The 24,573-nt window shown below is 38.0% G+C and overlaps 1 protein-coding gene across 1 annotated transcript in view; it reads left to right on the forward strand.

Annotated features, from left to right (window-relative positions):
* ADAMTSL1 (ADAMTS like 1) overlaps nt 1–24,573 on the forward strand; it is a 200,224-nt gene that overhangs the window by 89,935 nt on the left and 85,716 nt on the right. Inside the window, exon 4 of the mRNA XM_004373511.1 lies at nt 13,641–13,877. Coding sequence (XP_004373568.1) covers nt 13,641–13,877 — 237 coding nt within the window. The remainder of the gene's footprint in view (nt 1–13,640; nt 13,878–24,573) is intronic.

The raw sequence follows: 24,573 nt of genomic DNA on the forward strand, positions 1-24,573 counted from the left end.
ATGCACTGGGTTTCTAAAGACATTTATTTTTTGTTTCTGTCAATTCTTTTTTATTCTTTTTTCAAATCTTCCTGGTCACAGTTGTTCTGTGGTTATATTTTCAACATCCTTTTTTTTTTTAAAAATATTCTTGAGCACATTGAATTTTCTTATCTTATACTCTGATAATTCCACTATCTGAATTCTTTGCAGGTCTGATTTTGTTTCTACCGGCTCTTTCTCATGTTGCCGTGCTTCCTTGTGTGTTTTGTGATATTTTCTATGTGCTTCCATGATTGTTGGAATTTAGGAGCAAGTTCTTTGTAGCCTGGTTTAAGATGTATACTTCCTGGGGTAATTTACATTTGCTTCTGGGGATGGGATGTTAGCTCCGTACTAACCCAGGACCGCTGTAAACTCTGCACTGTCCACGCAGTGTGAATTGTGTCCCCAAATCCTCATGAGTCCTGTTGTTAGAAAATGTCAAGGGAACTCTTAACTGCATCTTCTCCCATACCCAAGCTGAGTCAGGCACATTGCCTATTTTCTTTCTCTCACTGTGGAGCTGAGTGGGTTTTGTTTTGTTTTCTTTCTTAGTTTACTGTTTATCTGAGAATTTTGCCTTGAGGTCTTGGCATCATGAGAGGATCTTAATCCTGTTCCACACTTGCAGGCCTTAGACTTTATCTCTATTCCTGGCTCTGAGAAGCTATTAAAATGGAAAGTTCCAAACCACCAGGAAATCAGCAGACCCCCTTAAGCTATCCAACAACTTCCTTTCTGGATTTGTGCTTTCTCATTGTTTTTATCTCTGAGGAAACTTCCTTGCCAGCTCAGCTGTGCTTTTAACAAGTTTAAGTTTTTATTTTAAATTTATTTTTAAAAATAAATCTAGTATTTTAAGTGCTCTGTTGCGGGAAGATTCTTCAGAGTATCTACTTCTCATTGTCACAAATAGAAATCCCTTAATTCATGGTTTGACAAATCTTTGTTTAGCATCCACTTTATGCCAGGCTTGTACTAAGCCCTTGGAATATGACACAGTCATGCTTCCATTGTTTTGGAGGAGACAGACAGAAAAAAACAACAATACGGTGTGGTAACTAAGGATTGACATGTGCACAGGTTGCAATGGCATCTCAGAGGGTGTTGCTTCACACAGGCTAAGGATAGGGAGTTGTCAGAGAAGGAAGCCAAGAAGAAGTGTCACCTCAGCTTTGAAGGAGTCAACCAGATGAATCAGGTGGTGCAGTGGTTAAGTACTCGGCTGCTAAGCAAAAGGTGAGCAGTTTGAATCCACCAGTCACTCCCAGGAAACCCTATGGTACACTTCTACTCTGTCTTATCGGGTTGCTGTGAGTTGGAATCAGCTGGATGGCAACAGGTTTGGTTTTTGGTTTGAGTGCTTGGTGGAATGTCTCTGTGGTTTTTGAATGTATGTAGTTAACAATTGTTGAGAGTGATTAAGTGGAAAGCATTATTGGCCTTTCAAACCCTACTGTAGATGAAGTTTAATCAGTTTGCTTTCTTCTTTCCCCTTACCTGAGTGCAGCCTACAGAAGGAAATGGAACTTGTATAGGAAGAGGAAAGGAAAAATAACTTCGGAGCATAGTGCTTTTCAGGATGAGGCTGGTGCTAGGAGGCTGTGCTTTGAGCTTCAAAGGACAATTGAAAACACCGGGTTTGAGAGGTCAGAGAATATATTTCTCTAATTCTTTTCTAGTTTGTTAAAATATGTTAATGCTCCAAGATCAACAAACTGAGAAGTATGAGCACATACGAACAAAGTGGAGTGTTGTCATCCATTAAACTTATAACCCAATAAGTCTGGCACGTGATATTGTGTGATTAGACTCACATGTTAAGACATTCATATAAGCCACTAATTAAAACTGCACTTAAACACCTAAAAGTATTTCTAGAGGCAGCAAAGCAACAGGGAAGAAAAATTAGACGAAACAAACAGTCTCAGGTTGATCTGAAGATCCCTAAATCTGTATAACTCATTAATAACTCTCCCATCAGTGATGTTGGTAATAATAGTCATACCTTACACTTAATTGAGTGCTTATTGTGTGCCAGCACTAATTTAAACACTTTACATGTATTAACTCATTTATATTCTATTTGCCCAGGGAGCCATCATGTGATGTGCCAGCCACCTTTAGGCCAAGGTCAGTGCTAGGCCCTATGGAAGGATCACAGAGGCCTGGTGGCACAGAGGTTAAGCACTCGGCTGCTAACCAAAAGGTCTAGGGTTCAAATCCACCAGCCACTCTGTGGGAGAAAGATGTGGCAGTCTGCTTCTGTAAGGATGTGTAGCCTTGGAAACCCTATGGGACAGTTCCACTCTATCCTACAGGGTTGCTATGAGTTGGAAATGACTCTATGGCAATGGGTTTGTTTGGTTTTAAGGGAGGGATCTACCACCAGTCTGTCATTTTGTTGTACTGTAGTGGCTTGCATGTTGCTGGAAGCTATGCCACTGGTATTTCACATATGAGCAGGGTCATCTATGATAGATAGGTTTCAGCAGAGCTTCCAGACTAAGGCAAACTAGGAAGAAAGGCCTGGTGATCTACTTCCAAAAGTTAACCAATGAAAACCTTATGGATAGCAACAGAATATTTTCCAGGATAATACTGGAAGATGAGCCCCTCAAATTGGAAGGCACTCAGAATACACAATAGCCACAAAATGGTCCCAACCATGTCAGGGATCCTGAAGATGGAGCAGGACAGGCAGTGTTTCCTTCTGTTACACACAAGGTCGCCATGAATTAGAACAAACTTGATGGCAACTAGCAACAACGACAAGGAGGGATAGACCTTTTTCTTTGGTTTTAGATATTGACTTCTTTCACTGAGTTATAAAACTGAGTCCAGCAGTCCAGTTTACAGGCTGCAAATCAAAAGTCGGTGAGAGAAGCATAATGGAACAGCGACAGACTCTTTCTTTAGTGAAGAGTAAAGAGGTGGCTTGGGATATGGAAAGAGCGGGCAGGGGTATAATCAGTGACAGCATGTAGGTTCTGGGTCCCTAGGAAAGAAAAAAGGGAAAAAGGAAAGAAATTTAGAATGGAACCGAGAACAAGAACAAAGAATTTCTAGATCCCAGTGCTCAGCCATCATGCCGTCTAGTTATATAAGGGAAATTTTTACTCTGCCATACCATAAATCTAAGGAGGATCTCCTTCCCACCCAGGTCTACTGCCTGACCCCATTTAAGAAAAAGCTCCTTGCACTCCCCCTTGTTCTGCTTCTATAGCTATCAGATTTTTCTAAGATAATCCCACCTTCAAATATTTTCCTAGTGTTGCCATTACTTACCCCCAGATTTATCAAGTGTGGGTTCTGATGTTTGGTTTGGAAAATATAGTCACCATATCCATGAAGAAGCTTTCAGAAACCTAAGGATACTTCTTTTACAGGATCACGTTATATAGTATTAACCATTAACTTGGGTGTTTGTGGTAGGAATTCTGATCTAGAAGTTGGAGAGAGACTAGGGAGGGAGAGAGGATCATTAAACTCCATCATTTTGCCCTTAGTGTCCTACCTCTTTCCCTTCATTCCTAAGTCTGTAAGGAAAGAGCCCACCAGTCGTCTTTGGGATCATGAACAGTCTGAGAATACTTTGTTTCCTCTCTTTGGAAAGGGTGTCACAAGAAAGCATCCTGTCTCTTCCCAAGAGGACCTGCTTTAGCAGGGGGGGTTAGAGTCTACCACCTAGAAAGGAATCCAGGTGAGAGCAGCCACCTATTCCATTCCACTGATTGGAGAATAGATATCTTTCTCCTTCACCTATAGACCTAGAGCCTTCTCCTGGTTAAGAAGTACCTCCAGATCCAGTATCATTCTTCAGTGAACTTACTGGGTAGTGATTCAAATAGGAGCCTGACCTAGGCTTTGCAGGAACTAGCCCAGGCTAACCTTAAATTGTGTGCTGCAAAAGGTGTCACCAGAAGAGTGCCCAAAGGTATTTTAAGTCATTCAAGGCTCTGTAACATGCCTCCAAAAAAGGAGCATTGATGACATACAGTGCCAGGAAAATAGTGTTGGCAGAATTCAGTGAGTGCCAAAAAGAAGCCTACAGGGCACATCAGATGATTTGTTACAGGCTGGAGAAGAGAAATTGCTGGGGTCTTCTTCAAATTGTTGCGCATGGTATTTATCTTGAATTGCTCTGGACAGTGTCTTTTTCTATTTTTCTTTTAAGTGACTGGTATAATCACCACATGTTGCAGGAGACAACTTCAGCCTCCATGTATTCACTCCTTTGTAACCCATTAAGCCTTATTATCCTTTTCCACTTGCAAACAGAAACCTCTAAAGAACTTGTTTTGCAACGAACCCAAGTAGTAGTGCCAGTCCAAGTATGCATGTGCTAAAATATCTCCCTTACACTAGCCTTTCCCCAAACCTGATTCTCCTCGACAAATATTTTGGTAAAGCAATCTGCAAACAATAAGCTGTGTAAGAGTGTGCTTATAAAATGAAATGGTATGCCATGTTACAAAAAGGATTACAGATTACCATTTCAAATACAGCTAATTTTTTTTGGGGGGTGGGGATGTGAAGAACACTTATTTTAGATTATAATAAAAAATAGCACAAAGTCAGAAATACTGACTTAAGAAAAGATGCTGATAAATTGGAGCTAATTCAAAGAAAGGGACTAAAAATGATAAAAGGCCTCAAGGAATGAATATTTTAAAAAGTGAGAGAATTTAAGATTCTAACATGACAGGCTACAACCAGCCCTACAAATGCCTCTAGGGAATTGGTTTCCAAAAAGTCTGCATTGTTCAAAGGAGAAAAAAATAAAAAAATAAAAGGAGTGAAAGAAAAGCTACCCAAAAGAAAAAAAAAAAGTGAACTTTTAAAATTAAATGCTTGAAATGTTTTCATTTAGGTCAGCTCTCAGATGCCTGGAGACATTAAAAATTAGCCAGACAAAGCATTTGCTCTCCGATAACAAGCTATAATACAGTAAGGAGGGTGGGGCTGGTGATTTATTACATCATAGGCTTTGGAGCTCCTTTGTCTGGACCTGAAGGAGCACATTGGAACCATTATGAGCTGCTTTAATGTGCCTGTAACTACTGCTCACACAGTAGGCACCTAGTAGGACACACCCAAAGCTTGAATAGATCAGAGGAGTTCCGTAGTAGTTTACAGGGTCACAAAGTTGTGAAGGTGTTATTTTATTGAGCAAGAACCTGGCCCACAGTAAGGCATTAGGGTGGTTAATGGTTATTTTTCATGGGCATTCATTACCCCTAAATATGGTATGTTGTTTTCCAAAAGTATTGAGAGTTTCAGGATAGGGGGGTTGGGAAAAAAGATCTGTAAGCTTTTTATACCAAGAATTTAAAAAACAAAACAAAATAACAAGGGCTTTTAAAGTGTATCTAAATATATGTGAAAATATGGTGTCCCAAGCCATTTAATCCTGGCTTTGAAAACAGCATCTGTTGGCCTTTTCAAAAGAAGGAAGAAGCAGCCAACAGAGGCCTTTACCTACGATGGTACCAGTCTCCAAAATCAAGCCCATTTTCCGTTCTTTACACTCAATAGTGATATGCCAGAGATTTAAATATTATGTTCTTACAGTATAATAGAATTGTCTCCATACAGACTATCTAGACAGGGTAGAGACTATGTTTAATTTCATTTTACATAGCAGCTAGCAGTCTTGCACAAATAAATGCTTTCGATGATGATGATGATGTTGATGTTAATATAACAGGTGGCCAAAAATAAAGCTTAATGTTAGCACTTTATAGCGCATGCATATAACACTAAATGTTATACAAAATTTACTTATGTCTGGCTGTATTTTGTAAAATAAATGATTTCAGCACATTTTATGTTTCCTAACATGGCCCTGTTAAATTTGTTTACTTGGAGGAGGAACTATCAGTCTGCCTGTGGAGAAAGCAGGCAAGCAACCCTATTCAATATTCTTAGTGTCTGAAATGTACAAGTATTCTTGTAAATGTTTTTTAACAAAAGGGAGAAAAAATAGATATTTCATCAATTAGAAAACTATCCAGATTTAAATTTCTCCAAGATTTAAGAAAGCGGAGTGGGGTTTCCACAATGAAAAATATAACCTCTATTTAATTTTATTCAGTGTGTTATTCTTCTTTCTTCTGGAGCTTATGCTTTAGTGGAAGGGTACAGACAATAAAAAATAAGCATCATGAGTAAATTATATGGCATACTTGAAGACGATTAGCAAGATAGAAACAAGCAAAAATAGAGGAGGATAAAAAGGGATCCATAATGGGAGTGGGGATTGAAGTTTTCTGTAGAGTGGTCAGGGTAGTGAAGAAGGTGGTGTTTGAGCAGGCTTCATTGAGGGGAGCTAATTAGCCACAGGAATCTGGGCAAAGGAAACTCCAAGCAGAGGAAGCCAATAATGCAGGTGTCCTAAAGTACGAGTGTTCCTGGAATGTTCAAGAAGCAGCAGGAACTCCCGCATGGCTAGAGCCAAGTGAACGAGGGAGACAGTAGGAGGGGATGACCAAGAGGGATAATAGAGGCCAGATCTTTGCCTCTATCTGAGATGAAGACTTTGGCTTTGAATCTGAGTAAAGTGGGGAGCCATTGCAGAGTTTTAATAAAAGTGACATAATCTGCTTTATGCTTTAATAAGATCATTCTGGCTGCTATGTTGACAAAATTCTGTAGGAGAGCAAGGGCAAAAAAGGGAGATCAGTTAGGAAACTTGCAGTAATGCAGGCAAGAGATGATGGTGGCTTGGACAAGGTTGTGGTCAGATTCTGCATATTGAACCAATGTTTCTGATGGATTGGATGTGGGAGTAAAGGATAACTCCAAAGCCAAGGTGTAGTCATCAAATCAGCAATATCACACCACCTGGGAACTTGTTAGAAATACAAATTCTTGGACCCCACCCCAGGTCTACTGAACCTGAATCTGTGGAGGGTGGAGCACTAGCAAGCTTGGAGTTTCACAAGCCCTCAGGTGATTTAGATGCACGCTCAGGTTTGAGAACCAGTGCTGTAAGGTTTTTGGCATCAAACGAGTGGAGTTGCCATTGACTAGGATGAGGAAGGCTGCAGGGAGAGCCGATTTGGTGGGAGTGAGTAGGAACAGAAGTCCAGGTTTAAACATAATGAGTTTGTGACGTCTATTAGACATCCAGATGGAGAGTAGGCAGTTCGATGCGTCTGGAGTTCAGGAGACTGGTCTGAGTTGGAAATAGAAACGGGAATATTAATTATGTTTCTGAGAATAAAGTAGCATAGTAGATTGAAATATATCCACGGGTATTTACTTTGTGTGGTTGCATCTTAACTTCGCATAAAAGCAGGAAGCAAAGTAATAAAGACCAAACTATATAAAAGGGGCAGCCTGCCGCCCAATTAAGTGTTCTGACATGAGAGTTGAGAGCTTTAGGTGATGAATTTTCCAGAGCGTCCATCCCCTTATTTAAAGGATCCTTTTAGGGTAATCTTTTTATGCTTTACCGTCAGTGAATTTCTGATCCCTGATATTTTGGGGGTAAAACTTGGATCTGATGAGATTTTCTAAAATCATCAAGTAGCTGATAAATTTCAATGTACGTTTTTGTCATAAAGTGGTAACTCAAAATTTGTTAGAGGATAGAGTAGACACTTTACTAGGCAATTCTAAATTTGTTTTCTTGAACAGTAACTTTTGTGGAGGGCAGGGTGAAAGGGAGGTGTGAGATTTAAGAACAGTTCCAAGAGAGGGAATAGCATTGAGGGGGATAGATTTCTTCAGGTACTATAGTTCCTGTGGTTATCTGAACATAATCCCCAGTGCTTTTGTGCTACTATCAGGTATTAACATTGACTCTGTAAATCAAACAATAGAATCAGAATATGGCACTCATTATAGTATGTTTAATGAAGCAGCAAAATTAATAGACTAGGCTGACTGCTGCACATTTAAGGGCAGAGATAAAACAGAGGGATATCCTTTAGAAGGAAAATGTCATCTTTAAAAAGAGAAAAAAATAAAAAATAACGCTACTCCCAATCCTGCATCTATATTCAGTATGTTTTTTCAAAACCATGTTAAAGGCCTTTCATATGCTGCCTTCTTAGCTGCTGAGATATAATCTTTTACATTTCACCCAGTGAGTAAACCCTGGGAAGCCTGACCCTCTTTTGTCCCACAGTGTAATCTGATCTACCTATCATCATCAGGGGACATCTGGGATCCATCTTATCTCTCCCACTGGCTAGTTGATCAACCAGAAAATGTTTTGAATTGGATTCATATATGGCAGCACTCCATGGACCTTATGAATTATAATGGGAGCAAATAAAAGACCAGATTTTATTTTTGTGCTGCTAAAGAAGAAAGCTCTGACACGCTTAGCACTGAGTGCTTAAAGATGAGAAGGGGAAACTATGCTAGTTATAAAATGGCTAAATACAGTAATTCACGGGATCATCTGACTATTTTAAATAAAATATATTTTCACTGACACAGAGCTGTCAATGCACAGGCATGTTACAGTTTATTATATGGCAGAAGTTCAGGAGAAAGCTTTAGATTGATTTTTCTTACTCCATTTCTGCTTAATGGTATTTCTGGAGATACATAAGGAGCACTGGTGGTGTAGTGGTTAAAGCACTTGGCTGATAAACCAGAAGTTTGAAGTTCGAACCCACCAGCCGCTCCTCGGGAGAAAAATGTGGCAGTCTGCTTCCATAAACATTACAGCCTTGGAAACCCTATGGGACAGTTCTGCTCTGTCCTCTAGAGTCTCCATGAGTTGGAATCGACTCAACAGTAACGAGTTTATCAAAAGGCTGGAAGTAGACTCTTCATTCCAGTGCACCCTTCTCACACCATGTCATTTGCCAGGTTCAGGATGGGGGATAGAATGTGTTTCGTCCAAATAGCCACTACACTTTTTAGTAATTTTAATTTCCTTCATTACTTCTTATCAGCCAAGTTCAGTGCATAAATATATTAATAACTCATTTATTTATTTTTAATATTCTAATTGGAGGTATATTCCTACCACTAAGACTTTATGAGCCAGAAATCCTATGCTGTATATATTCAGTATGTTCTACATTCAGTATGTTGTTGTTGTTAGATGCTGTTAAGTCATTTTTTTTTTTTTTTTTTACTCATAGCAACCCCATGTGACAGAGTAGAACTGTCCCATAGGGTTTCTAGGCTGTGATCTTTATGGGAGCAGATCACCAACCGTTTCTCCCGAGAAGCCGCTGAGTGGGTTCTCACTGCCAACATTTCAGTTAGCAGCTGAGTGCTTGACCATTGTACCACCAGGGCTCCTTACATTCAGTGTACACTAAGGAAAACCACCTCTAATGGCCAGAGCTGGTGACCTGTGGTATTTATTGTAAAACATCTCTCCAGAGCTGATATTTCAAAGATGATGCTCAATCAAGTGTATTAAGTATTTTTCAAAGTCGTTAGGGCATGAGTTTCTAAATCTGAATTTTCAAGGGATCAGGAAGTTATATGAACCAAATTATAATTAAAAGTAAAAACTTTGCACATGGTAAACTTCTATACAAATGAGAGTTATTCTGTTATTATACTTGTGGGACAAAAAGCTACAATGACTTCACTTGGGTTTTCACTCTGTAGCTGGATTATTCCAGGTTCATCAGGCATCCAGTGAATATCTTCAGCTATGCTTGAGATGTTTTGGGTTCAACAAAAAAATCTTTCGCCAAATCCTTCTTTCCTTAATTTTTAAACGTGTATTTCAAGGGAAATTTGATTCATATGTTTCTGATTCATTTACACTTAAATCATCAAAATGTAATTTTGTAAGAGCTATTTGATGTTCAAGAATCTTCCTGAACCTGTTTTATAAGTCCTCTTAAGTCCTTGTTCTTAAAACAGGAAGTTGCACTTTGCCAAGTCCAAATAAACATTAAAGAGATTCAAGTTCAGTTTCCAACTCTGAACTCCAGGTTTTAAGTGCATTCTTAATTTGGCAAAATATCTTTCCCATCCGTAGGAAAATATGGGCAGAAGGGAAGACTAGTGACAAAAAGGGAGTAAAGGTATTCACGAGCATTGTTATTCTCAGAATTATTACTCCTGTTGCTAAAGTTCATAAAACCCGTAACAAGTGTTTTTGAAGCCTTTAGATAGAGGTGAACTGCATGTTGATTCTCTGATGTCTCTAAATCTATGTGCTGTTTTTGTCACACTAAAGAAAAACCAAATGTATTAACATTTTTTCATGTTTTTACTAGTTCTATCTTTGACTCTTAATTATTTTAGGAAAGGTGGGAACAATCAACACATTTGTGAAACAGAAGGGACTCATGAGAGAGTCTTGAGAGTTTTATATCTGTACAAAGATGATGTAACATTATCAGTTACACGATGTAATTGACACTCTTCTTAGAATTCGATAAATGCAGAAAATTTTCTCTGAATACTACTAAGATCTCTTAATTATATCTTGCCCATATTACTTTAATGGAGAGGTGATTCACAATGACCCTGGTATTCCTTTCTAGCTGGTTCACTTTTATTTACAGAAAAAGGAGACAAAGGTAATTATGAGAGGGATTTGGGACTATTTAAAACAATTACCTCAATGCTCTGCTTTATTGAGTCCACTTCTGCTTTTCTTCTGTATTACAGAGTAGGCAAGTGACTCCTGGGATGGCAGGTATTATGAAAATGAAAACCTTTTATTTAAATATTATTAAGCTACTAGTTAACTATGGAAGATCCCATGCACTGACCAACAGGGAAGCCTGTTGATCATATAAAGCTGGGCTTGCTAAAAACTTGCTAAGCAAGGAGACCAGCACTTCGACAGAGTCTCAATAGTGGCTCGAACAGGGAAATTTAGGGAAGGGTACATGTAGGGTTTGGCGGGATGAGGTTGGTTACAGGGTTGTTTTAGGGGGGCAGTTAGTGAGGGCTAGGCAGAAATTGGTACAATTTGCAAATGAAGCAAGTTTTGCCAGTCTTGTCTTTGGAAAGCATGCCCATAAAGAGTAAATATTCAATCAGTTCGTCTATGCTCTTATCTCGGAGCATGTGATTTGAAAGGAGCTGGTGTGGAGACATTTGAGCTTAGTTTGTGTGGCCTGTCATGGTGATATATTTTACCTATGTTGCAATTCATAGCGTAGTTTTGCAGGTTGCAGTTTTTATTTCTTACAACATGCTGGTAAATATCCAGCATAACTAGAACTTCGTGATACTCTCCTGTCCTTATCCGGCTTAATTCTTCTTTGTCATAGTTATAACTGCTGAACAACTGACACGTTATTTATTATTCATTTATCTCGGACTCTACTCACCCGAGAAACAACTCTAAGAGAGCAGGGGTTTTGTTCGTTGCTCTTTCTCCTGACACATTGTAATTGTGGTTGTTAGGTGCCTTGGAGTTGGCTCCCACTCATAGAGATCTTACTTATCACAGAAGGAAACATTGCCCCGTCCTGTGCCAACCTCACGATCATTGCTGTGTTTTAGCAGCCACTGTGTGACTCCAGTTCTTTGAGGGTTTTTTTTTTTCACTCCGTCCATGTTAACTCTACTCTGAGGAGGCAGCTCTTGCCCAGTCATATTTTGAGAGCCTTTCAACCTGAGGGGCTCATTTTCCAGCATTACACTGGACAGTGTTCTCTTGTGATCCATAGGGTTTTCACTGGCTAATTTTCAGACATAGATCACCAGGCATTTCTTCCTAGTCTAGCTTAGTCTGGAAGCTCTGCTAAAACCTGCCTGCCATAGGTGACCCTGCTGGTATTTGAGATACCAGTGGCATAGCTTCCAGCATCAGAGCAACCACCACAGTATGACTAACTGACAGTAGGTGGGCACATCGTAATACCCAAGAAATATTATTTGAATAATGGATTAATTTACTGAGGCTCAGTAAGCCTCAGGTCACTGGGCTTGATTCTATTTTAAATGTTATCTAGAATACAGACAGTCCTACCCTCAAGTAGCTAAGCATTTTAAGAATGTGCGTGTAGGCATTTAAGAATTATGTGTGTGTGTGTATACACACATATTATTTCTGTATCTTTAAAATATTTTAAGCTGTATTCTAGCACTTAAAAAACTAATAAGTAATAAATTTTAATTATACTTTTTCAGACAATATTTAAAATCAGTTAGCCATATTGGGTGCCTGCAGTACATAAATCATTCTTTTCCTTTAATACTGTGTTTCATTCAGTCTGAGAACACATACTAAGGGTAAAATGTCCTCGAGACTTTATGATGTATTTTGAGTCATTTTGTGTTCATCCTAAATAAATACTTAACTGCCTGTGCTCCACTTTGCCTAGGAAGAATTTATACTTACCCAAATATTAGAGCCTTGTATGCTACTTAATAGTTTCAAAAAAAAAGTCCACTAAAGTTTTGAAAAAGAATCAGGAATTCCATTTTATAAAATACGGAGTAATGCTGTCCTCAGAATGCTATTTAAATATAAACAAATTTTTAGAAAAAGACAGCTAGTGTCAGAGAACTCTCAAAATGATAATGTAATAACCAGGAACTGGTGAAGGCCACATGCAAACCCTTTATTTAAAACAAAAAATTATAATAAATTTCTTTCCACAGCTGGATATTCTACAATCTTCCATAATAAGCACTAATTCGAAGACTTGCAGAATAAAATAAACCTATCAAGAAGCTTTTTTCTAGGAGTAGGTAATATGTGCTTTTTAAAGTTAAATCTTATTTACTTTCACTGAGGTTTACCATTCATTAGATAATAAGCATTGCTCTACATTTAAAATTGTCCTTTATTAAATATACATTTAAAGCATTCTTGTTTTCCACTGGTCTTTGCTCATATGATTTGAAATTCAAATTCAGAATATCTCTTAATTTCTGTACATCTTTCTCTTCCATGGTCTCATTAAATAATTACAGTGACAGTTACCATTAATTAAGTGTCTTCCTTGTGCCAGTATTTGACCAATATAAGCTCATGAAATTCTTACAACAACTTGAGAGCTGAGTATTATTATTGCCTCTGTTCTAAACATCGTGCAGCCACACATCTATCTGAGAAGGAAGTCCATGCCCTTTCCACTCTACCATGCTACCTCAAGCCACAGCAGTTCAGATATAAATGTTGTTTCTCTTTTTTGTTCCCCATTTTTAATTCTAGATACTTTGCACATGTGTTTTAGAAAAAAACTCACAAGCAACCAAAAGAAAACAATCTTGCAATAATTTCATTCAAGCTTTTTACTACTAATTCCTAAAATAAAGAATTGTCATAGCTCTCAATATCAGAACTGAAAGGGACAGAGAGGCTTTCAGCTAACCCCTTGGCTTTACTAGGTTCTACCGAAATTACAGGGGAATTAAATTCATACTATAATGTGGAGGAGTCTGTGGACCACTCACCATCTTTCAGAAAACGTATTTCCACATGAATTTCCTCAACTAATATGAATCAGAAGATATATTTCAAGATGATTACCTTCTCAAATTTCTGCATTTTGAGAGCCAAACAATCATGCAATCTCTCAGATGATATGAGAGGATCCATCTGTAGTGACTCGGATATTTATTTTCTTAAGACCTTGACAGGCCACACAGCTGCCCCAGTTTTCTATAATGGGCTGCCGCCTTAACCTCTGTCTGTCCCTCTCCCCTTTCTCCTCCAGGACTGCCCACCAGAAGCAGGTGATTTCCGAGCTCAGCAATGCTCAGCTCACAACGATGTCAAGCACCATGGCCAGTTTTATGAATGGCTTCCGGTGTCCAATGATCCTGACAACCCATGTTCACTCAAGTGCCAGGCCAAAGGAACAGCCTTGGTTGTTGAACTAGCGCCTAAAGTTTTAGATGGCACTCGTTGCTACACGGAATCACTGGATATGTGCATCAGTGGTTTATGCCAAGTAAGTGTTGACTTCTTGTCATTGTATTTGTTTTAGTGCCTTTGTGTAAATAACTTCCATAAAGTCTCTCTCACTCAGTGTTACTCGTCATAGAGTCTATAAATAATTGGTGACAAATTTGAAAATTGACCGTTAAGTTCCTTGAAAAGGAGAAGAGTTTTATTTTGTGTTAAGGAAAAGTTGACTGGAGTTTGTTTTATTTTTCCTTCCTTGAGTGTCACTTGAATATGAAAAATAAAAATTCTTGAATATTGTGTTACTTTTGTACTAGACTCTGAAATTACCTAGCTTGATTGTCCCTGTCTTTTTTTTTTTTTGAAGGCATTGGGATAACCAGCCTAGTTTTTAAAGCAAGCAGTTGCTGTATTTCCTTCTGTGCTATACCATTGCCTTTGAGTTGATTCCAATTCATAGCGACCCTACAGGACAGAGTAGAACTGCTCTGTAAGGTTTCCAAGGCTATAATCTTTACAGAAGCAAACTGCCACATCTTTCTCCTGTGGAGTGGCTGGTAGGTTCGAATTGAAAATCTTTCAGTTAGCCGCTGAGCACTTAACCACTGTACCACCAGGGCTCCTTTTGTGCTGTTCTTAACCATATACTTTTCTGTTTTATAAAGTAGCCATTTTGAGAATCCTTGCGTCTCTCAAAAAGAACACTGGTTGAAATTTTTATCTTTTCAGAATGTTTAATACCAAAACTGGCTACATAGGAATAAACATAAAATATGTCTCAGTAATTTGTTGCAAATTTCTTATGTTTATTTAAAACTTAAATGTATATTCAGCAAGGTTTTATGCATAGGAGGGAAAGGCAGACAACTAAACCTTCAAGAACTCTTAATCATGAGACAGGGACATTGTGGCTGTCCGAGCACTTCTCGGGTAGGAGGCTGGAGATGATGTATACATATCTAATTCTCCCTTTATATACGAGATATATATGAATTTCAGATGTAAATTCGAATATAGACTCTTACAATTTTGAAGTTGACCTTAGAGGTTATCTAATCAGCATCCCAGAAAGCAGTTTATTTAGACAAGATTATTTGTGATGTGTGGTATTGGCTTCCTCCTCTAGGACTCTCAGTAGTGTTAAAATGGAATTATAGACTTGGCGAAAGCTTTGGGAATAATAGAGAGTAGTAAAGCAAACAGATGTACAAAAGGACTGTGTTACAGGGAAAGGTAAATAAAAGAATAAGAATTCCTTATGTGTGTGTACACTGTTAGAGTAAAGCATGGCAGATTTCCATTTTGTACACAAAAAAACCGAGGACCAGATAAGTTGCGTGATTTTCTGAAAGTGATATTGGTCATGGCAGAAATGGGACTAAATTCCAGGCCTCCTGATATCTAGCCCAAAGTTGTTTCTACTGCACTACCCCGCTGAAAGACCCAAAATAAACACGACAGGTCAGCAAATTAGGTTTCATTTGTTTCCGTTGCCTGTGAGTCCAACGTGGCCTGTTTCTTTCCCTAGGCTAACCCTGCCAGCTGGCCTTGTGCGCCTTGGCAACCGAACGGAAACCCTATCTCAGCAGCTAAAGAATAAATTTTCTATGCAGTAAATAGGGAGTGATAGTGATGGATTTTTGGCTACAAGTATAAACATGCCTTCTTCATTTGGATTGTTATGAGTGTGACTTGTTAGATTTGGGGGCAAGTGTAAATTATAAAATATTTGAAAAGAATGTAACATATACATAGAAATCATGAGCAGTTATTTTCATTTATTTGCCGTACTATTGTAAGAGGCAATAGTATGGTAAAGGAGATGGAAGAACACGGACTGTTTATGCACTACCAAGTAGTTTAGTTTGGCTAAAAAGCAGGACAACCCCCCCCCCCCCCAGGTACACAGTAAGAAGAGAGAGGCTGTTTGGGACAAAATCATGGAGGCTTGAATGGCAGATAGAAGTATGGTAAATAGTGGGTGACCAAGAAAGCATTTTAGTGGAGAAAAGTCATGCGCAGAGCTCTGCTTTAGGAAGATTATTACAGCTGCAGTTATAAGAGGCTCGAGGTGGAAGGGACAGGAGGCAAGGAGACCAGCTTATGAGGAGGCTCTGGCAATAGCTCAGGTGAGGCCAAGCACAAACCTAGGCCAGTTTAATCACAGGAAGAACAGAAAAAAAAACTGAATCTAAAACCAGAAAGACTTTTCATTTTGATTATAACTAGGGCAAAGGGTTGTTGTTAACTGCTGTTGAGTTGGCCCCCGAGTAATGGCGACCCTAGACCTTTGTGATCCATAGGATTTTCACTGGCTGATTTTCGGAAATGGATTGCCAGGCCATTCTTCCTAGTTGTTCTTAGTCTGAACACGCCTCTGAAACCTGTTCAACCTGAAAGCCCCCACTGACGAATGGGTGGTGACTGAGCATGTGGTGCACTGGCCAGGAATCGAACCTCGGTCTTCCACATGGAAGGCAGAAATTCTACTAGGGGGCTCAGGATCAAAAACTGCAACTAAATGTGACTGGGTAGGTGGTATAACTTTGGATCCTTACTACTGTTACCATCATAGCCCATATTTTCATGATTAAAACCTACTTGAGATTTTATAAAGGGAGTGGAAGGACAGAAGACAGCAAGATAATAGAGGAATACAGACAGAATCCTTAAGGGCAGATGTACTTTTTCAGAAGAAGAGTGAAATTAATCACACATGTAAAAAAGTTGGAGCATCTACGGCTGTCTCAAAAAAGTTTAAATATATAAATTCCACTCTACTTAGAAAAAATTCCTTTATTTAGATTGTATCTGTATACTGGTGATTAATATTTCAGTCTTTGGTGAGAAACATTAAGAAAAAGCCGTATTTTCCTGTTTCTTTAAACACTGCCAGGAATCTTAATGCTAATCTAAAGGTGCAGTTTTTATAAACAGCTTCTTCTAGTTTCCTGAAAAACTTATCTCCTGTCTTATTTTCCCTCCCTTCCATTTCTTTCCCATTTGTTGTGAATTCTTAGCTCTGTCTCAGCTTTATTTTTGTTCTATTACAATTTTTTTGAAAGCCATTTCAAGTATTTTTGAGGTTAGGCAGATATAAATTGTAAACATGTAAAGAAGCAAATATTTGGATTTGGACAGAGCCTTGCCTTGATAGAAAAAACGGCATAGCTATCGAGATGTGTCATTCAGAAGCACATATTTATTTTTTTAAACTATACCTGTTTATTAATTAATAGCCACTTCCTCAAAATTTTTCAGGCCTTTAACTCTTTCATTGTTGTTGTTGAGAATATACATAGCAAAACATACACCAATTCAATAGTTTCTACATGTATAATTTAGTGACATTGATTACATTCTTTGAGTTGTGCAACCATTCTCATCGTCCTTTTCTGAGTTGTTCCTCCGTCATTAACATAAACTCACTGCCCCCTAAGGTTCCTATCTAATCTTTTGAGTTGTTGTTGTCAATTTGATCCCATATAAATAGTTCTTAAAAGATTGTAATGCTCAAGGCAGACCTTTTTTTAACTAGTTAAGTTAAACTATTATTCGGTTTTAAGATGACTTCAGGGGATATGTTTGGTTTAAGCGGGTCTTTAACTCTTAAATAGAACCATAAAGTCTAAGATCCAGAAGACACCTTAGCAGTTAGTAGATGATGTCATTTCACAGAGGAGGAAACAGACCTGAAGTGATTGTCCCAAGGTTATAAGTGAGTGGGTGGGTTATCTGTATTTGTTGTGGATTTGCTTCAGGAAATTTCAAGAAAATTCTAGAATCTTCAGGATATATAATATTACCTCATTCTTATTCAGTAATATTAGAGCATCATATGAGACAATGTATTCACTTTCACAGTAGAAATAAGGAGAAAAAAACTTCCATCTTTTTGACTGATTACCATATCTAGGCACTTACATATATTTTTTCTAATATTCCCAACTCCGCATGTTAAGCATTACTATCCTCATTTTACAGATGAAGAAACTGAGGCCCAGGTAGATTATATGACTTGCTCAGGAGTACCCAGTTCTGTCTGACTCCTTCTAGTGAGGCCAGGTGGACAGAGGCAGGTACCATTTGGTGTAGTGTGGTGGTCCCCAAACTTGGTTGCACATCAGAATCACCTGGAGAGCTCTTGAAAGTTACAACTCCTAGGCCCCATTCCTAAAAATTCAGATTTATTAGCTCTGTGTGTTTAAAATACTCCCCTTAGGATGTTGTTGTCTAGCCAGATTCATGAACCATTTATAGAATAGAAAGCAGGCAGAACTTAAAGTCAAAAGACATGGATTTGAATCCCGGCTCTTCTTTAATGACCTGTGTGATCTTGGTCAAGTTACTTAACCTTCTTAAGTTCTATTTTTCAATCTGTGGAAATTGGAATTGTCTCACAAACTGTAGACCATCTAGTGAGATAATGCATGTGAAAGTTCTATGGAAATATAGAGGACTCTGAAATTTTTGAGTTGAAAAATATATTAAAGTAGTGGTTCCCTGTAATGGGGTTTCATAAACTTGTACCATTTCAAAAAAGTTTACAGAATGAGATAAAGTAATCAATTTTTTATTCTGCTAAGTAAGGACATTATTTAAAAATAATAATAAAAATAAGCAAAGAGACCTTCTACAGTCTACTTTCACCGTTGTTATTCCATGATTGAAATTTTAGTTACAAGAAAGGAGTAAGAACCTAATTTCAGAATGAAGGACAATCCTTTAAATTGTATATGTTTTGCCTAATGACAAAGTCACTGCCATATACTTATTTTTCTTTTTTTTTTTTCCAAAGCACAGAAATTGTCACTAACAGTGGTTCACAGACCAGCATTTGGAGGCACTGCTTTAGAGATCTAGTCCATCCCCGAGAAATATTGCTGCACTAGGGTGTGTGATTTTCCCAAGATCTTGCAGAGAGTTAATGGCAGACCAGAGGTCAGAGTGTCATTGTTCATCGGCTTTTTTTAACCATGCTCTCTATGTTACTTCTTCAGCTTATCCCATGGGCAAGAGTTGGTCCAGCTATAACTCTGCTGTTGATATTATGAAAGCAATAGGTTTGGTGAATTTACATTTTCAAGCTACATTCTTCTCTTTCCTACAATCTGATAATTTTCCCCAGGGGGCCATTGTCTTGTCTCTACCCACCATGTATCTCTGGCAGAGAAATACTGTGATTTGTATTTGCTCTCTTTCATTCTGGACTAGATGAAGTTAGTGATAAGAAAGAATTAGGGAAGCAATTTATCATCTTCCGAGTAGTTAAGAGCAAAGGCTCTGGAGTCAGACCGCCTGGGTTCGAATCCAAGCTGCACTATTCATTGAAGCATGACTTTGAGCAAGTTCCTAAGCCTCAGTTTCCTCATCTGCAAAATAACAATAATAACTGTAACTACTTGATAGGACTGCTGTGAGGATTCAGTAATCAAATACATTTGAAGTGCTTACTCTGAGCTTGATAAATAGTATTCCTGGTATTAGCCTCCAGGTTACTTCTTGTCTTTGTCCTTTTTCTCCTATGGTCTTGTTGAGTCCATGATTTGATGTAGTTATACATACAAAAGGGGATGCTGACTTCCCAATGAATCAACAGACCTATTAATTTCCTATTGCAGTCATTGCTGATAGCTCCATGCTGTACCATTATCAACTGCTGATCGAGAGCAGTGAATTGTATCCTGTACAGAGTTAATGAGCCATCACAAATAGGATCAGCTCTATTAGTACTGCTTTTACGCGTTTATTTTCATTATCCAAAATCCCCATTTGTAGTTGTTGTAAAGCACAAAGCCAGTTTGTTTTGAGTATAAGACACAGTAGCATAAATTTACAGACAGAACATACAGTGCTGTTAAAGATAATTTTGAGATCATTTTGAAATAAAATAGAGAAAAGTGTGTCTTTTCATTAATTTAAAATATGTGTTATAATCAGTAGAACTCATTAGTTGATACTCCTGTGTCAACTATATATGTATATCAAAAAAAAAGTGCAATTATAAACTAGCCTTTTTATAACAAATATGCATGCTTGTAATACTGTGTATTGCTATTGCACGAAATAATGCATTTCAAAAAGGAAAAGAAAAATTCCTTTCAAGTAATTTCTTATATAATACTGTTTTTAATGAATAATAAAGAAATAAGCAATAGAAGATTGTGGAGTTTTGAAGTATCTACTCTGGCAGCATTAAAATGAACCATACTTCCAACAAAGACGATCCTTTCATTTTTAATAATTCCTGTGGTGAGTAGTTTGAAATGAATTGAACGGAATGATTATTTCTCCATCTCTGTCTGTGACCTAAGTCACTAATATCAAATGTCCACCAGTTATTCCAAAGGTGGTGATGTCAGAAGCAAGGAGTTGGCTATTTTTTTCTTGTGTGTTTTGTACTCTTAATTCCACATGGAAGCATGGTTTTGCTTAAAATATTTAATCCATAGTCTTTTTCTCCCCTTTGCATGATATAATAAAGATAAAGTGAACTATCTTACTACTTACTAACTGGCCTTGTGCAAATTACTTCATTTCTGAAGCTTTTTTATTTGTTCTCTCAACAATCTACTGTATCTTGGGTACTGAGGATACAAAATTGAATATGATCTCTTCCATCGGGGATAATTCCTCTGTAATTATTATGAAAATGCAATCATTTGATTTTTATTTATTCATTTAACAAGTATTTACTCAGGCATTAGCAGGGCGTGCTGGATCCTAGAAATACAAGAAAGGGCAGGAAACAATATAGTCCCTGCCCTCCCAGAATTCATACTTTGAGGGGGGATATGGCAAGTATACAGAAAAGTGTACCATAGTCACTCTAATATATTCCCCCTCACTGCAAGTAGGGTGCTTGTTCTAAAATACAAGTTTGACTTCATTACGCTAGCATACATTCCTATTTGTGTATATACCGTGTATGTATATGTGTGTGCACGTGTGCATTTGTCATTTTCCCGTAGTGTGTGGGAGTTACAGTTGGAGAAATTTAGGCTGTGGTGAATAGGAAGGGTACTTAATCGAAACAGGGGGCATCAGGGAATGCTTGGAAGAAGAGATGGCTGAAAAGACCTAACTAGTGCTTGGAATTGAAGAAGCAGAGTGAAGAGTTGGAAGGCTAAAGAGGTGGCCCGGGCCTCTGTCATGAAGGGAAGTGTAAACCACGTTAAGAAGTTTGAGCTTTTTTATTTTGAGAGTAAAAGTGTGCTGTTGAAATTATTTAAGCAGATGAATGAGGTGAGATGTGTGTTTTAAAAAGAGTAGTCTATTAGCAGTGAGAGCAATGGTTAGAAGAGGGAAACTAGGTGGTGGGATGAAGAGAAGAGGTTTGAGAACAAATCAAAAGATAGAATCCATAGACTTGGTAATTGATTGGATGTAGTATGAGAGAAAAAATGAGAGCTGAGGATGATGCCCAGGTTTCAATTTTGAGGAGAGTATGCTGCTGCCATTCACTAGGATGTAGAATACAGGAGAAGGGTAGGGTATTGGTTCAGTGCAGCGGTCAGAGGTGGGAAGATTATGTATGGAGCAGTATCTACCATATGATATTCACTCAGTGAATTTCTTCTTATATCTGAACTGTGTCTTCTTAATTGAAAGGTTGGTTTCCTTCTTTCCATCAAGTTTCAATAGTCACTGGTCTGTGCATGATTAACAGTTTGCTGGGTTAACATTTCCTGTGACCATGTACCAGTTAGATAACAAATCAACATAAATGTCTCTTTTAGGAAAAACAGAAGTCAAATTCATACGTAGTGTTTTAAAGTTCAGTGAGATATCCTTTCTATTTGAATAATTAAGGGACATAGAAAGTAACATTCTGCAGGCACTCATTTGTCCCGAAGTATTCCCTTCCTGCCACCCCATTTGGGTCCTTAGTTCATTCAGGTACCATCTCTACTTAAGGAAAGAGTTCCTTTGCTATAGGAAGTCTTTTTTTTTTTTTTTTTTTTTTCATTTTGATATTCAATTTGTGAGGTGGGGGAGTTTCCGTAGCTTCCATGGAAAAAACTTTTGTGAAAAGTTATATCCATTTAATTTTTCCTCCAAAATTAAGTGTGACCAGGGAAGAGTAAAATCACTGATTTTGTTTTCCCAAAGAGATTCAGTGAAGTAGATAAAAGTAGAGGGTGTCTTAGTTATCTAGTGCTGTTGTAACAGAAACACGACAAGTGGATGGATGGCTTTAACAAACAGATTTATCTTCTCACAGTTTAGGAGGCTAGAAATCCAAATTCAGGGTGCCAGCTCTAGGGAAAGTCTTACTCTCTCTCCGTCGGCTCTGAGGGAAGGTACTTGTCTCTTCAGCCTCTGTTTCCTGATTGCGGGGAAATCTACATGTGGCTGGGCATCTGTCTTCCCCATCTCTGCTTCCTCAGTCTGTTCCTTTTATGTCTTATTAGAGATTGACTGAAAACACACCCTATACTAATCTTGTCTCATTAACATAAAAGACAACCCATTCCCAAATGAGATTGTAACTACAGGCAGAGAGGTTAGAATTTACAACACGTATTTTTGAGGGACACAATAATCTGTAATAGAGGGGATATACTTTAGGGAAAAAAATCAAATTTTGTCATTTTTAGTGCTGTATAGTTTGCAGAGTTAACTCATGGATATCACCACTTGCTTTTTGTGCTAGTTCTGTGGAACATTGTTATTATTTCCGTTTCATAACTGAGTAGTCTGAGGCTCATGGAAGGTCACAGAACTAGAAAAAGGCAAAGCTACAATTCAAATTCTGTTATTTCTGTTATACCACCACCCTTGCATTTGGGACAAAGACAGTTTAATAAAGAAGCATAGTATCAGTAGAAGCACTGGTGATGCAGTGGTTAAGGGCTCGGCTGCTAACCAAAAAGTCAGCATTTGGAATCCATCAGCTGCTCTTTGGAAACCCTATGAGGCAGTTCTACTCCGTCCTATAGGGTTGCTATGAGTTGGAAACGACTCAACAGCAATGGGTTTTTTTTAGTACCAGTAAGTAACCCCCCATATTTATTAGTAGAGGTATGACTATGTATACCTCAGGTAGTCTAGGAATTGTGTGTTCTGTTAAATGAAGATTTGTGCTCTGCCAAGATCCAGCAACTCTCTTGCTTCATCCCGTGATGTGTTGTTTCACAAATGATTCTTTGGGCCACTCATTTGTACGTAGAGTAAAAATGATATCTTTTACCTATTTTAATGATATTTCAGCATTGATAGGGACTTTTTGGATCCATTCATTCAGTCAATAAACGTTTGAGATCTTACTAATTGCTTGCTAGACTCTGCCAGTGAGTATACAACAGCAAACGACTCAAACCTTGCCCTCAAGGAACCCATAGTCTCCGATTTCTGTAGAGTCTTAGATTTAAAAAAAAAAAACAAAAAAGAGGAAGGCCCTATTTTCCTCTCATTTACTGGTTCTAACTTTGGATAACTACCTTATCATGTATGAGAGGGTTTTGTGAAAATTACTCCAACATTCACACCAAATAGCCATTCTTATTTTGTAACTCTTAAAATATAGTACAGAATAGTACAGCTGCTTTGAAAAACACCCTGGCAGTTTCTCAAAAGGTTAAGCATAGAGTTACCCTATGACCTAGCAATTCTATTTCTAGGTATAGAGCCAAGATAAATGAAAATCAAGTTACGTCCATGCAAAAATTTGTACAAAAATGTTTATAGCAACATTATTTGCAATAGCCAAAAAGTGGAAACAACCAAATGTCTATCAGGTAATGAATGAATAAAATGTGGTGTATCCACATAATGCAATAGTATTTAGCAATAAAAAGAATAAAGTAGACTTATGGCTTCTATTCTGAACTGTGTAGCGTTTGAAAGACACAGAAATTCAATGCTTTGTAAACATTGATTCCCCTCCCTACCACCCCGGGTAACCACTATTAAACCCTGATCTCTATGTTGTTGTTGTTAGGTGCCTTGGAGTCAATTCTAACTCATAGTGACCTTCTGTACAACAGAAGGAAACGCTGCCCGGTCCTGCACCATCCTCACAATTGTTGTTTTGCTTGAGCCCATTGTTGCAGCCACTGTGTCAGTCCATCTTGTTAAGGATCTTCCTCTTTTTCAATCACCCTCTACTTTACCAAGCATGATGTCCTGCTCCAGGGACTGATCCCTCCTGATAACACATCCAAAGTATGTGAAAAGTGGTCTCGCCATCTTTGCTTCTAGGGAGCATTCTGGTTGTACTTCTTCCAAGACAGATTTGTTTGTTCTTTTCGCAGCCCATGTTATATATATCTCAGTATATGATCTCTATACATTTGCCTATTCTAGGTATTTCGTATTAGTGATATCGTACAGTATTTGTCCTCTTATGATTGATTTAGCAGGTCTGTCATGTCCAAGGGTCTGAATCAGGCTGTATGGGGATATGAAAATAAATGTCATAATCACTGTTTTCAAGAAAATTGCAGTCAAATAACTGTAATTATCAGCATCATGGTATAGCTTGAGTTTTAGACTCAATCTGATAGAACATTGAAGTCTGGCTTCTGAAGTTACCATGGATAAATTTATTAGCTTCTTTAAGTCTCGATTTTCTTATCTATAAAAATAGAGGTCTTAATATTAGTTAAGAGCTGACATATTTTGAGAACTTACTATATACCTGGTACTGTGCTATATAAGCATTTTACATATGTTATATTCATTGACCCTCACATGCACTCAGGTAGGGATTATATTGTTACCATTTTCTAGAGGAGAAT

The sequence above is a fragment of the Trichechus manatus genome, unplaced genomic scaffold, assembly GCF_000243295.1.
Source record: "Trichechus manatus latirostris isolate Lorelei unplaced genomic scaffold, TriManLat1.0 scaffold00025, whole genome shotgun sequence".
NCBI lineage: Eukaryota > Metazoa > Chordata > Mammalia > Sirenia > Trichechidae > Trichechus > Trichechus manatus.